Source organism: Mirounga leonina, unplaced genomic scaffold (genome assembly GCF_011800145.1).
Source record: "Mirounga leonina isolate KUSES-001 unplaced genomic scaffold, KU_Mleo_1.0 Mir_114, whole genome shotgun sequence".
NCBI lineage: Eukaryota > Metazoa > Chordata > Mammalia > Carnivora > Phocidae > Mirounga > Mirounga leonina.
The window spans coordinates 37,890,431-37,906,439 of NW_023270265.1; the positions used below are offsets into that span (position 1 = coordinate 37,890,431).

Here is a 16,009-nt window from a genome sequence, read left to right on the forward strand (position 1 = left end):
TTCTGCAATTCTAAATTTGAATTTAGAAATATCAGTATGAACTCATGGTATTTTTTTTTTTTTCATTAAAAGTGTCCACTAAAAAGGCCTGGAATAACAATCAGCACAATACACACCCCTATCCCCCATCATTTCTAAATATAATTTCCCACAAAAAGTCACTTGGACTCCTCTTGGAAATCAGGGACTGATTCTAAGTCTGGAGCAGGAAAGGTGCAAGAAAGTCTAAGATATGTGTATCAGAAAGCAAAGAAGAAAAATAATAGGAGTTGTGTCAAAGACTCAGGAGACAATTCAAAAGTGTGCCCACTGGTCAAAGGACAATTTAACATTAAAAATAATAACAGCATTTGAGACTCTTCTACTATGTCAAAAATTAATGTGTGTTGATTTTTTTAAAACATCCCTGGTCACCTTTGGAAGATGCCAAAGAATCATCACAGTCTGAAAACTGATAAAAGAATCAAGCATCCTAACTTTCCTGTTACAAACTGAATCTCAATCAAATAGTCAATGTGGGAAAGTTCTTTATAGATTTCCAGATAATAAATGCAGAAAACAGACAGCAGTTTGCAAACCCTAATGAAATAATGGATATAGGTAACAATCATCAGTGAGTCTAGAATTAGACAAAAAGCCTGTGGAAAACTTTATAATGGGTAGATGGGGCTGACATCACTTGAACCTGCTAGATCAATTTTAGTATACTCCAAAGAGAAACAACTAGATATTAAGTGTCTTCTGATGTGATGCTACAGAGGAACATAATACCACCTGTGAAGTATACTTGGCAGAGGGGATATGCTCACAGTTGAATTTAAGAAAAAACTGCCATTACTTCAATTTATAAATTACAAGAAAAGGATTAAAAGGAAATATCTTTTTAAAATACATCACTGAATACAAATATAGGATCTTGTTTGGAGCCTGATTTGAACATACCAATTATTAAAAATCATTTGAGACTCCAGATATTTTAAACACTAATTTCATGATATTCAGAAGTTGTTAAGAAAATGTTAAATTGTTAATTGTTAAGTTTTGGTGCTGCTTTTAAAAGTTATTATCTTTTAAAGATACATAAATATGTATAGATAACAAGATATAATATCCCCAAAAGTAAAAGTGATAAAAAAAATCCCCCAAATAAAAATAAAAACAGCCCCACATTGATGGAAATATGTCAAAGGGTAACAAGAGCCAACTCAAAGAGCTCCCAATGACCAAAATTGGAAAAATTTGAGCAAGGAAATGAGGTAGTGTTGGATTATAACTTAAAGTATAAAATAAACATGAGGTCATAATAATACATATACAGTATATATGATCAAATATATTAATAAATGGAGAAGAGACAAATCTATGTAAACAAATTTGAAATAATTTCGGTATCTGGCCCTTAAGGAGGGGGAGCATAACTTCTCTTTCTTAGGTGTAGGCTGTGTGTAATAACTTTCTTCCAAAGTGTATAATATGCAAAGGGAGGGAAAACAAGAGTAACTTTAGAAACCTGAAGAACACTAGTCAGGTGGTGGTGTCTCGGTAATAATGTATCGGTTCGGTAATAATGTATCAATATTGGTTCCTTAAGTGTAGTCACCACTAGTCAGGTGGTGGTGTCTCGAGTATGTTATAAAGGTGTGTACAAGAGTTGTGTCTTTCTGCAATGTCAGCTTTATTCATTCATAAAGTAAGGTTAATACAACTGAAAGCAGGTTCAGGACTCTAAACTCAATGACATTTCACTGTGCATTTAATTTGGCTTCATACACATCACACAAAGTACAATACAAAGTTATGCAACAAACAAGATACAATAAGGGTAAGAACTTAATGAATCAGGGGCACCTGGGTGGCTCAGTCATTAAGTGTCTGCCTTTGGCTCAGGTCATGATCCCAGGGTCCTGGGATCAAGCCCCACATCTGGCTCCCTGCTCAGCGGGAAGCCTGCTTCTCCCTCTCCCACTCCCCCTGCTTGTGTTCCCTCTCTCGCTGTGTGTCTGTCAAATAAATAAATAAAAATTTAAAAAAAAGAACTTAATGAATCAAACCAAGTCAGTCTGTGAGCACAGTTACGATGAGGACTTGGTCAGGTCTAGGCCAGCTCTAGGCACTTACTGCTTAATATGTTTAAAGTGGAGGATCTCGGGCGCCTGGGTGGCTCAGGTGGTTAAGCATCTGCCTTCGGCTCAGGTCATGATCCCAGGATCCTGGGATCGAGTCCCGCATCAGGCTCCCTGCTCCTTGGGAGCCTGCTTCTCCCTCTGCCTTTCTCTCTCGCTCTGTCTCTCATGAATTTAAAAAAAAAAAAAAATCTTTAAAAGTGGAGGATCTCTATTATGTTCAGAGATCAATCAGGCACAGTCCACAGCAGTTGCCTTTTAATGTGGTCAGATGAGGAAGGGTCAGTGTCTAGAGAGTCTGGCAGTTTGCTGTAGAAATCCTCTTTTTACAAGAGTTTAATCAGTCTTGTGCCTTTGCAGGCCTCTTTTGTCTCTAGTGATTATCAGCTCCTAGTTCTTCTAGGCCTTACAGGTTATAGTCCTTGGTACTCCCAGTCTATACTGGTTTTGGTGATATTTGGTCTTAGCTGCAATATCCTTGGCTTCTTTTCTGATTATATCACTACTTGACACGAGTGACACCATCCTGCTCCCTACAGGTTGAAAATGTCAACTGTCATGAATCATTTTCACAGGATGTACACTTGATACGGTGCTATATAAATGGCACTTTACCTCTATAGCCTTCCTTCCCAAAACCCTTAACTCCAGTCTTATCATTAGAAAAACATCAAACTCCAACAGTGGGGCATCTTACAAAATGCCTGACCAGTATTCCTGGAATCTGTCAAGATCACCAAAACAGGGAAAGTCTGAAAAACTGCCACAGCCAAGAAAAGCCTAAGAAGACATGACAACTAAATGTAATAATGTGGTATCCTGAATGGAATTCTGGCTCAGAGAAAGGACAATAGGTAAAAACTGCGGAAATCTAGATAAACTCTGGAATTCGGTAATAATGTATCAATACTGGTTCCTTAATTGTAGTTAATGTATCCTACTAATGTAATATGGATAAATACGGGAAACTGGGTATGGTTAATCTGGGAAACTCTGTACTATCTTCTCAATTCTCAATTTTTATCTAAAACTGTTCTAAAAAAAACCTATTACAAAGAAAAAAAGATTCAAGTCAGAATCTGCTTCCAAACAATGGGAGAAGTGTGTGGGGGGTACGGATGCAGACAAGACTGACCGTGAGTTGACAACGTTGAAACTAGTTGATAAATACATGGGGGTACCATTTTTCTCCCGCATTTGTTTGAAAGGTCCCTAGTCCCCTCCAAAAAAAGGTTTAGAAATATTTGAGCGGCACCAACATATAACCAGGTGTGCTTAGTCAGGGAAAAAGTGATCACCTGTATTTACTTTTCAGGCAGAGTTAGCGGATTAATTTGAAAAACCGCCTAAGACTTTCAGTGGTTAATGCGACCGAAGTGACCATTACCGAGACACCGTCTGCATCTCTGAGCTCGAACTCCATCCGAGGTCTCAGGGCTACATTGCTAGAAGCAGCTGGAATAACTATAACGTCTCGGCGGAGAAACTGCGCGCACGGAACCCTGGAGCACAGCGACGCCCCCCGCCCCCGGGGCACAGCGCGGCTTACGCAGCGCGCGGAGGATGTGCGTGGGCGTCGCAGGGTGCACGTGGGAGCGGACTGCGCAGGCGCCGCGCTGGCGCAGAGCTAGCCATTGGAGGTGAGGTGAACGCGGAGAGCGCGTCTGCGTGGCGAGGCTGCCGGGCACCAGTGGACGCCACCACGGCCAGCCTTCAGAGACGGGTCGGGGTCAGCGGCCCTTTTGCCTCCTACCAGGTCAGGGTTCCCAGGCGCGTGGCAGGGAGCGAAAGGGACTGCGTGAGGGCTGCGGGGCTTCGGTCGTTGGCGACCGGACGTTGGGCGCTGGACGTTGAGGTCGGGCGTTGAGGTCGGGCGTTGAGCGGGCACCGGGGGCCTGGAAGTGGAGAGAGGATGGAAGGCTGGAGGAGCCCTTGGAGCCTTGGCTGGGGAAGGGCAGGTCTAGGGTTGAAGGTTGTGGTGGGGGAGGGGCAAGAGAAGTGAGACTTGAGCCCCTGGGTAAAGGGGGGCCCTGTAGTAGGTTTGGAAAATAGTACTTCCAGGCACGACTCTCCGAAATGTGAACGTCCGCTGGCATCCCGATAGAGGAGCTCTTTGCTCTTGTCTCTGAAAGAATCCAGGTTATGGATTCAGCCAGTGCTTTTGTTTAACTTAAAGCTGCAGTGCCAACAACACTAACACTTCCTACCTTCTGTAGGAAAGGTGGATGCACCATGGCTTTGGCTAGGTACGTACGGGTAAAGCGGCTCTGGTTCACGTTGCGTGTTTGTAGCGTGTCTGCTGTGTGCCAATCGCATTTCTTGGCGCTTGGGCCCCTGATATAATAAATACGTTGACCCTGTTGGCCTCTAGAGTAGGAGAAGCTGCTTCTAGTTCCCTTGTTGAGCCCTCAGGGTATTGAATGGGAAGTGGCATGGCCTAGGAATCGGACCTGGATGTTCAGCTCAGCTGTGTAAGGGCCCTTGCGCTGAGGGAGTTGGCAAGTTACTTCATCTGCTCCGGTCTCCCTTACTTACCTGGAGGAATAAAGGAAGTAAGAATGCTTTAATCCGCAGATTATTTCAGTGTGCAAAGTCGTTACACATGAAAGGAAGAAATTCTTTGTGGTTTGAAAGTAAAGTTTAATAGCTGCCTCCGAAGAACTTAGTAAGCACCGGTCACTGCGCTAAGTAGTTTACATACATTCTTGAATTTAATCATCACAGTTCAGAGTTATGAGGAAGTTACTAAGATTGGCAACATTTTACAGAAACTGAATCCAAGAAAGATGAAGTGATTTTGCCTGAGATAGCATAGCTAAATGAGGAAGATGAGACTCTGCTCAGATTTGGGTCTGACCCACTTTAAAGCTCATGTTCTGCTGAACCATTGAGTTCCATAGCTTTAAAACTGAATGTTTCCCTGGGTGTTGAGTTTGATAAGTTCTTTATAGATTTTTGGATTCTAGCCCTTTAGCTGATAAAGCATTTGCAAATATCTTCTCCCATTCTGTCAGTTGTCTTTTGGTTTTGTCAACTGTTTCCTTTGCTGTGCAAAAGATTTTTATCTTGAAGTCCCAAAGTTGATTTTTGCTTTTGTTTCTCTTGCCTTTGGAGACATGTCTCCTAAGAAGTTGCTGCTGTCAAGGTCAAAGAGGTTGCTGCCTGTGTTCTCCTCTAGGATTTTGATAGATTCCTGTCTCACATTTAGGTCTTTCATCCATTTTGAGTTTATTTTTGTGTGTGGTATAAGAAAATGGTCCAGTTGCATTCTACGTGTGGCTGTCCAATTTTCCCAACACCATTTGAAGAGACTGTCTTTTTTCCATCGGATATTCTTTCCTCTGTTAAAGATTAGCTGACCATATAGCTGAGGTCCATTTCTGGGTTTTCCGTTCTGTTCCATTGATCAATGTGTCTGTTTTTGTGCCAGTACCATACTGTTTTGATGATTAAAGCTTTTTAATAGAGCTTGAAGTCTGGGATTGTGATGCCTCCAGCTTTGGTTTTCTTTTTCAACATTCCTTTGGTTCTTTGGGGTCTTTTCTGGTTCCATACAAATTTTAGGATTATTTGTTCCAGTTCTGTGAAAAATGTTGATGGTATTTTGATAGGGATTGCAATGAATGTATAGATTGCTCTGGGTAGCATAGACATTTTAACAATATTTGTTTTTCCAATCCATGAGCATGGAACATTTTCCCATTTCTTTGTGTCTTCCTCAGTTTCTTTCATGAATATTCTATAGTTTCCAGAGTACAGATCCTTAATCTCTTTGGTTTGCAGCAATGTCCACAATAGCCAAACTATGGAAAGAGTCCGGATGTCCATCGACAGATGAATGGATAAAGAAAATGTATATGTATGCAATGGACTACTCAGCCATCAAAAAAATCTTGCCATTTGCAATGATGTGGATGGAACTAGAGGGTATTATGCTCAGTGAAATAAGTCAAGCAGAGAAAGACAATTAGGATTTCCCTCATGTGGAATTTAAGAAACAAAACAGGAGCATAGGAGAAGGGAGGGAAAAATAATACAAAATCAGAGAGGGAGACAAACCATAAGAGACTCTTAACCATAGGAAACAAACTGAGGGTTCCGGGAGGGGAGGAGGTTAGAGGGATAGGGTAACTGGGTGATGGGCATTAAGGAGGGCACGTGATATAATGAGCACTGGGTGTTATATACAACTGATGAATCACTAAGCTCTATCTCTGAAACTAATAATACACTATATGTTAATTGAATTTAAATAAAATTAAATTAAAAAAAAAAAACAACCCCAAAAAACTGAATGTTTCCTTTGAGTAGCCATTCTTTCTGAATGTGTGTGGTTACCAGGAAAACAAAAGCAAACATTAGAGAAGAAAAAGAAAATTATAGCTATGTATCTGCTGCAAGTACTTTTGGTATTAAAGGAATTAATTCACTGTGCTAAGAATTAATTTTACTCTAGCTTCTATTCTTCTGAGAAGGAAGGAGAGGGCTTACAGTCACTGGTTGCAGGTGTACTGTGGGATGCTCTTGGCCAGATGGTGGAGGGGCAACAGGATTCCAAGAGAGTGCAAGAAAGGGTTTGCCCCTTCGGGAGCTTCACATTTTATTGGTGTCAGATCGTGAAGCACAGAACAAAAGGACAATACAAAGCCAAGGCCTTCTGTTTGCCTGTAGAACTATAGCAGTTACTTCCATTCCACTGGTCTTTTATTACATCAGTGATCCCTTTAACATGAAGGAATTTGGGGACCCTCCTAATTAACCTCTTGTGTTAAGGAAATATATAACTAATTTGGATTTGGGGATGATTATAAATACATTTTTTTTTTAAAGATTTTATTTGACAGAGAGACACAGCAAAAGAAGGAACACAAACGGGGAGAGGGAGAAGCAGGCTCCCCACCGAGCAGGGAACCCGATGCGGGGCTTGCTCTCAGAACCCTGGGATCATGACCCGAGCCAAAGGCAGACGCCCAACGACTGAGCCACCCAGGCACCCCTATAAATACATTTTTATTCGTCACCAGTAGCATGTAAAAAAACAGTAGATTGTATATAGGGGAAACTGCTTGTTTTAAAACTGGGTAAGATTAGCCCATGAGGTATCATGACCCTTGCAGCGATGTCTGTAACACACCTGTACCTGAATACCAGAAGTCAGCAGCCCAAGGTTGGGAAGCACAGCATTATGGAATAGTGTCTGTCCACTCCAGATTCAGATACGCCCAGTGGTTGACACAGGATGAAGCCAAGTAGGGATAATTGCAGTTTTCTTACGGCTGTTTTTTTTGTTTTTTTTTTTTTTAAAGATTTTATTTATTTATTTGACAGAGAGAGACACAGCGAGAGAGGGAACACAAGCAGGGGGAGTGGGAGAGGGAGAAGCAGGCTCCCCGCAGAGCAGGGAGCCCGATGCGGGGCTCGATCCCAGTACCCTGGGATCATGACCTGAGCCGAAGGCAGTCGCTTTACCAACTGAGCCACCCAGGCGCCCCTTACGGCTGTTTTTTAACGTTGAAATACATGGGTTAGAATTCATAGGACTGTAAATCAAAAGAAAAAAAGGCAATCTTTATATAATAAACACATTTTTTAAAAAAATTAAATTCCAAAACTGCAAGTTTTATGTGTACTCACAGTAGTCCTGGTTGCTACTCCAAAAGCTAGTGCATAATTTTAAGTAGGTAGTTTTCAAAGTAAGGGGTAGTATGATGATTCTGCTGACTGGCTGTTGGCTCTCATCTTTAGTCCTGTGCTCAGTTAGAAGGATGTCTATGTGAGGGTTTCTGATGAACTAGAGAAAGTCCAGACTTGTGAGGACCCTGGAAGGTGTTACATCAACTGGTGAAGGACCTGGAGGAAAGTGGATATGGTAGACATCTCAGGTATTTGAAAGGTTATGGAAACAGCAACAGGAGTCCGTCAGTTGGGAAGTGAACCATTTCATAAAGAAGAGTGCAGTACAGTTGGCTGTCCAAAATTAAAGCAGTTAGAAGCTTCTAGTTATAGAACAGGCCTACACATCTATTTGCCCTGGGCATTGTAATGAAAATTCCTGAATAGGGTGAGGCAAGTGAGGTGTCTTTCTAACCTACATATCCCACTCTAGGTGGAGCTCTTTTTAAGCTTAAATCCTTTTTAATTGCTGCTTAAACTTCTAATACTTGTTTTTTCTGAAGTCAAATTTATTTACTAATTTTTGGACTTTGGAAGAGTGGATATAAGACTTGAAGTTTTGCTATTAAATTTCAGAAACCCTCATAACGTGATGTAATTCTCCATTTAAGACTGCCACATGTAATTTCAGACAGTGAATTTCATTTTCACTGTCCAGATTGTCATGAAAACAGTGCAATAGTACATTTTAATTATTTTGTCATACAATTATCTTTTGAATGCCTCATTGTACAAAACATGGTAGGTGCCATGAGCAATCAGGGTATTTTTTTTGTTAATGTTTCTAATAAAACCTGGTTTCTGCACTCAAGGTACTTAAAATAATCCAGAACACAGACATAACTGTCTATAGCTAACTGTGCTACAGGATAGAAAGGAGCTGATTGTGGATTGACTGTCAGCCCTACCAAATAAGGACAGAGGAAAGGCTATTTCAGGAGTTACCTGTTGTGTATTGAGGGTCCCACTGGTGTCTTGAGAAAAGGACTATATCCTAGTTTTGTGGTTTAAATATTGATCCTTTACTTGATTTAGAATTAGCCACACGAGGAAAAATAGGCCTAATTTAAATGCAGTATTAATATTTTAATCTTTAAAATGCTTTTTTCTATTAAAGTAATTCATTTTTAAGCATGATTTGAGGGGTACCTGGGTTGGTTAAGCGTCTGCCTTCTGCTCAGGTCATGATCTCAGGGTCCTGGGATCGAGCCCCGCATCTGCTCCCTGCTCAGCAGGGAGCCTGCTTCTCCCTCTCCCTCACCCTCTCCCCCTGCTTGTGTTTGCACACTCGTACGTGTGCTCTCTGTCAAATCTTAAAAAAAACCCATAATTTGAAAATGAAAAAGACTGTAAAAATTGCTTTTGTCAACCTACTTCCCCATAAAACACTCTCTTAAAATTTAATGTATTTCATTGATCTTGCTTACATGGAGGGGTTATTTTTTTTTTTGCAGTTATTATACAGTGTTTCTGATTTTCATTTGCTATTCTTACAATGTTTTACGATGTTTTTGAAAACTAGGATTCTAAATGGTAGTGTAATATTCTGTCTAGTAGAGGTATCACAGTTAACTTTTTTCTCTAATTTTTTTTCACTATTTTAAATAGGCTTTTTTGATGTTCAGGATTATTATTATTATTTGAGAGGGGAGAGAAGGAGTGGGTGCAGGGGCAGAGGGACAGAGGGACAGGGAGAGAATCTTAAGCAGGCTTCGTGCCCAGCACGGAGCTGACACATGGCTTGATCTCACAACACTGAGATCATGACCTGAGCCGAAATCAAGAGTTGGACACTTAACTGACTGAGCCACTTAGGCACCCCAATGCTTAGGATTATTTTAACGGGATGATTTCTAGGTATGGAGTTACCGGCTGAATGGCTAGAACACTTTTAAGAATACATGTATACCTGGAGTGCCTGGGTGGCACAGTTGGTTAAGTGTCCAACTCTTGGTTGCAGCTCAGGTCATGAGATCAAGCCCCTTGTCAAACTCCCTGCTCAGCATGGAGTCTACTTGAGAGTCTCTCTCTCTCTAAGATAAATATATATTGAAGGAAAAGAAAAAATACGTATATACCTTAAGAATATGTATTTATAGGGGTGCTTGTGTGGCTCAGTCGTTAAGTGTCTGCCTTCACCTCAGGTCATGATCCCCGGGTCCTGGGATCGAGCCCTGCATTGGGCTCCCTGTTCAGCAAGAAGCCTGCTTCTCCCTCTTTCACTGTCTCTCTTTTGAAAAATAAATAAAATCTTTAAAAAATATTTATAGACATACACACATGCAGGTGTGTATATGTATGTATATCCAAATTGTCTCCCCATAAGAACATACTAATTTATATTCAATGCAATGAGTGTCCATTTTATTTTCCAAAGATTTTATCTTTATTTTTAAGATTTTGAGAGAGAGAGGGAGAGAGAGCATGAGCAGGGGGGAGGGACAGAGGGAGAGGGAGAAGCAGGTTCCCTGCTCAGCAGGGAGCCAGACCTGGGGGCTGGATCTCAGGACCCTGGGATCATGACCTGAGCTGAAGGTAGACGTTTAACCAGCTGGGCCACCCAGGTGCCCCTTATCTATTTATATGAGAGAGAAAGAGAGAGAGAGAGAGAGAGCCTTCGAGCAAGCACCTCTTCCTGTGAGTAGGTGGAGGGAGGGGGAGAGAGAGAGAATCTCAAGCACTCTGCACTGAGCACAGAGCCCAGTGCAGGGCTCAATCTCACAAACTTGAGATCATGACCTGAGCTGAAATCAAGAGTTTGTCGCTTAACCGACTTTGCCACCCAGAGGCCCAATAGTGAGTGTCCTTTTTAATCACACCCACACTGGGCAGAATATAATACATAATTATTTAATTTGATTTTTCTATTACAAATGAGGTTGAAGGTTTTCCCCCTTATGTTTATCAACTAATCTTCATCTTCTATGCATTCTGTTCATGCCTTTTGCTCACATTTTATTGGTATCTGTATCAATTGGGCTGCAAATAACAGAAAACCCCTGGGTTAATTCGATGCCACAGTGAATCTAAGCATAGGAAGATCAGGGCTGGTGTTCCTACTCAAGGATACCGCCAGAGACATCAGATGCTTTCGCTTTTCCGCTCTACCATCCTTAGGGTGTGCTCTCTTCCTTTTTGCTTATTGCTTCCTGATTACGTTACAGGAAGAAAGGGGTGAAGGATCCTGCAGCCAAGTCTGTTCCTATTCATCAGGAAAGGACAGAGCTTTCTGAGAAATTCTGCTCAGAAGAATGATTATGGCCAGTATTGTCTCTAACTCAAGCTGGCAAATCAGAGGTAGAAGATGGCCTTTGGGTCCGTTACATTGTCTGCTACAGTATCTGAATGTTTTTACTGCATTTTTACACATTTTTAAAATTTTGATATTGAATTTTCCATCTTTGTGTTAATCTTTATTTTCTGGCTTCTTTGCTGTTTTTTGTAATCTTTTGTTTCATATAGTCATGTTTGCTAGTTCCTTTGTGATATTTTACCACTTTTAAGAGCAAAAACAAAACCCTTCACCTGCTCATGTGGTTGTCGTAGGCTGATTCTCTAGGAAGCAAAACTTGAGATGGAAATTTGTATACTGTGGTGAACGTGTTTTTGCATGGCTTTAGTGTTTTTGGAGTTAGTTGAGGTGGCTTTTCTAGTCCAATATGCCCAGTGTTGGAAAAATGAATGCTCTTGATTGTATTGGTCCTTACTAGATCAAGTTTATCATGGTACTAAAATATCACTTGTTTTCTCTCTGTTGACAAGTGTGTAAGGCAGGTGTGTCCTTATTGTGGCCTCAATTTCTCCTCCTTTAATCAGTGTTTGTTTTATAGATCTAGGGACATTGTGATTCACTGATTCTTGGCTGATCGCTCTCTTCCAGTGTTTCTTTCATCCACATAAAAAAATGAGTTCTCTTTTATCGGCTATTAATATTTGTATTCCTTTTTTTTTTGGTTATTTGCATAGCACATGTTTTAGTTCCATTATTTCCAGACTTGCCATATAATTTTGTTTTATGTGTGCCTCTTGTGCATAACACCTAGCTGGATGTTTTTCTCCCTCTTTTTCTCTTTTAATTGAGACTAAATCATTGATAATTGGATTACTTGGGTTTCGTTCTGTCATCTTATTTGATGTTTTCCATTGACCATGCTCAATCATTTTTTTTTCCTGTTAGACAGATTTTTTCTTCTGTAATTTTAAAATTATGCATTGTTTTTGTTCTTCTGATAGTTACCCTAATATTTTAATGTGCATTCTTTATATTTCTTATACATTGGAGTTATTCAGTATTCCTAACCCCACCCAGTTTCCCCTGGAAGTTATTTTCCATTTGTAACTTCATAGTATTTGTCTCTTACTGCACCCAACATTCTCCTTCTCACTGGATCTGATCCTTGTGTGTGGGGGGGGGGGTGCTTACTGCCATGTGTGTGCTTTCCCTGGCAGCTGCAGGATCTCCCATTGTAACTGCCCATCTGCAGCCTTCAATTAGGGATCTTCCCAGGATCTGGCCTATAGAGTTTCCCTTTTCGAGTGTGCCTGTGTATTTCTTTCTTTCTTTTTTTAATTTCGTTATCTTTTCTGTATTGTCATGGATTAGGCAAATGATATGGAACTTTTAGGACACCAGGAGGGAGGATGTTTCTGCTATTTCTTTATCTTCCCTTTAAAACAATGTTAAACAATATTTAGATACTACTCATACCAGTTTAGCTTTCTGTGGCTTTTTTTTTTCCCCTGAGCAGTTTTGGGACTATAGGCAGTTTTACCTGTGGTTAGCAGACAAAGCTGTAGGTCACAACCTCAGGAAGAAAAGTTGTTTGTCCACTTTTATTACTTCCCTTGGGCAGGACACTTAGTATTCTTTAAGAGTAATAGGAAAACAACAAGCTAGCATAAAGTCTGGATAGAGGTTTCTCAGAGGCACTTTGTAACAATAAATGTACCTTATTTTCACAGAAAAGTGCATGCAGTTAAGTCCTTAAAAACAGTAGATACAAGGTACAATTTATAGAAGCTCAGCTGGAGATTATCAAAGCGGAGGACTTGGGAAAAACAGAGCAAACAGAGGTCAGCTGAGGCAAACTGTGAAGGATGACTGGGAGGGAAGGACTTTGCCAGGCCAGTGAGGAAGAGAGAGGGCATTGCGAGATGGGTTTAGCATATTCAGGAGCCTAGTGTCTAAAGTAGGAGCGGGTAGAGGGATTCTGAGGGGCTAGAAAGGTAAGTGATGACCTGATTAAGACAATACCCTCTATTGTATTTCACCATTAAGTTGCGTGCTCTGGGTTGGAAATATTTCTTTTTAAAACATGAAAGTCCTTTTTTATTCTGTTGTTTCAAAAGCTTTGTAAAGTAAAAAATGGTGTCGCATTCTGAGATTACTCTTTTGATGTCTCTTGAGTTAGTCTTTTGTCTGTGGTTGAATTGTGTGAAACTTGGGAGTTTGTACTTATCAGATAGAGAATCTTTCTGTTTCTTGTGCCTTTAGGCCAGGCTGTGATATCATGGTTAACTCTGCTTTGGAATTATTCATGAGCATTACTTGTTACATAAAAAGAAATCACCTGGGCCTGCAATACTTCTATTTTTGTAATTAAAAATTGCCTTCTAAATACACTTCTTTCCGTAGACTTCTTTGAATGTTAAATTGCCACATAATATGATGTCAAGAAATAATTTGGAGGCATCTACTTGTAAAATGACAGAGCCATTTAATTTTGAAAAAAATGAAAACAAGCTTCCACCATGTGATTCTTTAAGAAGTCCTGGAGCACATGCTAACCACCCTAATTTCTGGTTGAAAAGCCCAGAGAATGGAAATAAAAAGAACAATTTTTTGCTGTGTGAGCAAACCAAACAGTATTTGGCTAGTCAGGAAGACAATTCAGTATCTTCAGACCCTAACAGCATCAATGGAGAGGTGGTTGGATCGAAAGGAGACAGGAGGATGTTGTCAACAGGTGAGTGAAAACTACAGGCTTACTACTTCTTGATTCTGGTGGTTTCTTTGGCTTATCACAGGTATGTAATCACACATTCATGTGCTATTAACAGAACAACTAAATAGCTACCTTATAGTATTTGCATTTAAAGATTTAGAAGCAAAAGCCAGGTGCCAAATAGCTTCATCACAAAAGAGATTCTGGAGGAGAGAAGGTCTACAAATGGGCTTTCCCTCCCCACAATGGGAGAACTGTACTAGGAATGTAGAAAGGACATACTCTGCCTTTTTAAAGATTGGCATATTAAAAAATACTATGCAAATCGTATGCTCACAAAGATACAGTAAGATATTAAATTGTTTCATTAGATTTTTAAAAAATTGTTGCTTTAGTCCTAATTCCAAAACCCTGGTTTTGAATGGGGAGGGGAGGCCTGGGAGTGTATATCGGATGTGATCTTTTACTGTTATGGTGATGTAGTTCTGGTGTGTGGCCTTTGGGCTTCTGGGGTTTCCCAAGAGGTCAAAACTATTTTCCCGATAATACTAAAGTATCATTTGCCTTTTTTGTTGTGCTGACTTTACACTGATGGTGCAAAAGCAAAGGTGGGTAAACCAATAATATGCCTCGTTAGCTCCTCCCTGCCTGGGCCAGTGGTCATTGGGTTTTTTCATTGCTGTGAACTTGTGGTTAAGACAAAGCCAGAACCTTACTGAGGGCTGTCCTTGACAAAGCACTAAGAATTACTACTAAATCTTGACCCTTGTGTACAGATATTTTTAGTATTTTGTGTAAGAAAATAGGAATTACCCCTAACTTCTGCTTCATAGGGAAGTAGGAAAAGTGTGTGTGTGATTGAGTTGTAAGCTGTATGTACGGAAATTTTTTCTTGGAACATCATTTTTACTTGAAAAGAACGACAAATGCTAGTTACTCAGGTATCTAGCATTCATTTTCTCAAAAATGAACAAAGTGAGCCTGTCACTTCAAGGAAAACACCTGACAGTATTTTGTTGCTAATGATAAAATTCAAGCTTTTGAGCAAAAATGAGAATTTCAGGAAACTCATATCTGCCACTCTGTGTGACAGCTTCTCAATACCTAGACTTTTCCAGTGAGATGCGTGGTGGTATTAACTAACACACATGATTTTTAAAATACTGTGTAATGAAATCTGTCCACATTTGGAAGATCTGCATAACTCAGAGTTTCTCAGTCTTACCCAAATGACCAATGCATGATGTTGCCCAGTTATGCATGGGTAAAAATCTACTTAAAGTGCAAGATAAAACAGTGGATTCCAATGTCACGTTATGAAAAAGTTTTAGATTCCACATTGCAACTACCCCTCAAACTATGACTTGAGTTTTGGCATGATGTTAAAGGAAAATACCCATAATTATCTGAGAAGGCTGTTACTAAATACTACTTTTTGCAACCACGTATCTGTGAGAGGCCAGATTTTCTTCATAGCCTTCAACCAAAGCAACACAGGGGATTGACTGCAAAAGCAGGTATGTGAATCCAACTACCATGAGTTAAACCAAACATTACAAAAATGTAAAACAGTGCTACTCTTCTCACAATTTTTTTTTGCTTTGGAAAATGAAGTTGCTTTAAAAACAAAAATCATGTCAACGTAGTGCATTTATTTTTAAATAAATGTTTTTAATTTTTAGAAGTTTAAAATTTCTAATTTTAATTTCTTTTTAACAGTTTTTTATGGGGAGGAGGGGCAGAGGGAGAGGGAGAGAGAGAATTTTAAGCAGGCTCCATACCCAGCACAGAGCCCCACGCAGGCTCAATCTCAGGACCCTGAGATCATGACCTGAGCCAAAATCAAGAGTTGGATGCTTAACCAACTGAGCCACCAGGTGCCCCTACATTTTTTTTCTTTAAATAATCTCCATGCTCAGTGTGGGGCTTGAACTCATGATCCCGAGATCAAGAGTCACATGCTCTTCTGACTGAGCCAGCCAGGCGCCCCTTAATTTCTAATATTGGTAAATATTGACAGACATAGGCCATATAAACAAAATCTCTTTGAGGTTCTCAATAATTTCTAAGTGTGTAAATGAGTCCAGGGTTCAAAAAAGTCTGAGAATTGCTGCGTCAGTGAATGGAGATAAATTCACTATAAGAGGAATAGTAATTAAGTTTCAAACAAATCCTTATTTTTCATTAGAAAAAGTAGGTTGTTGCTTATTTGTAGTGTAGGTTTAAGGCTATTATGTTATAGCTTTGTTATTTGAGTATCTATTATGA

The 16,009-nt window shown here is 40.1% G+C and overlaps 1 protein-coding gene across 1 annotated transcript in view; it reads left to right on the top strand.

Annotated features, from left to right (window-relative positions):
- The first annotated feature begins 7,242 nt into the window (after positions 1–7,242).
- TDRD1 (tudor domain containing 1) overlaps positions 7,243–16,009 on the top strand; it is a 40,984-nt gene continuing 32,217 nt past the window's right edge. The window contains exons 1-2 of the mRNA XM_034987262.1: positions 7,243–7,290; positions 13,432–13,762. Of these exons, the coding sequence (XP_034843153.1) occupies positions 7,243–7,290; positions 13,432–13,762 (379 nt within the window). The remainder of the gene's footprint in view (positions 7,291–13,431; positions 13,763–16,009) is intronic.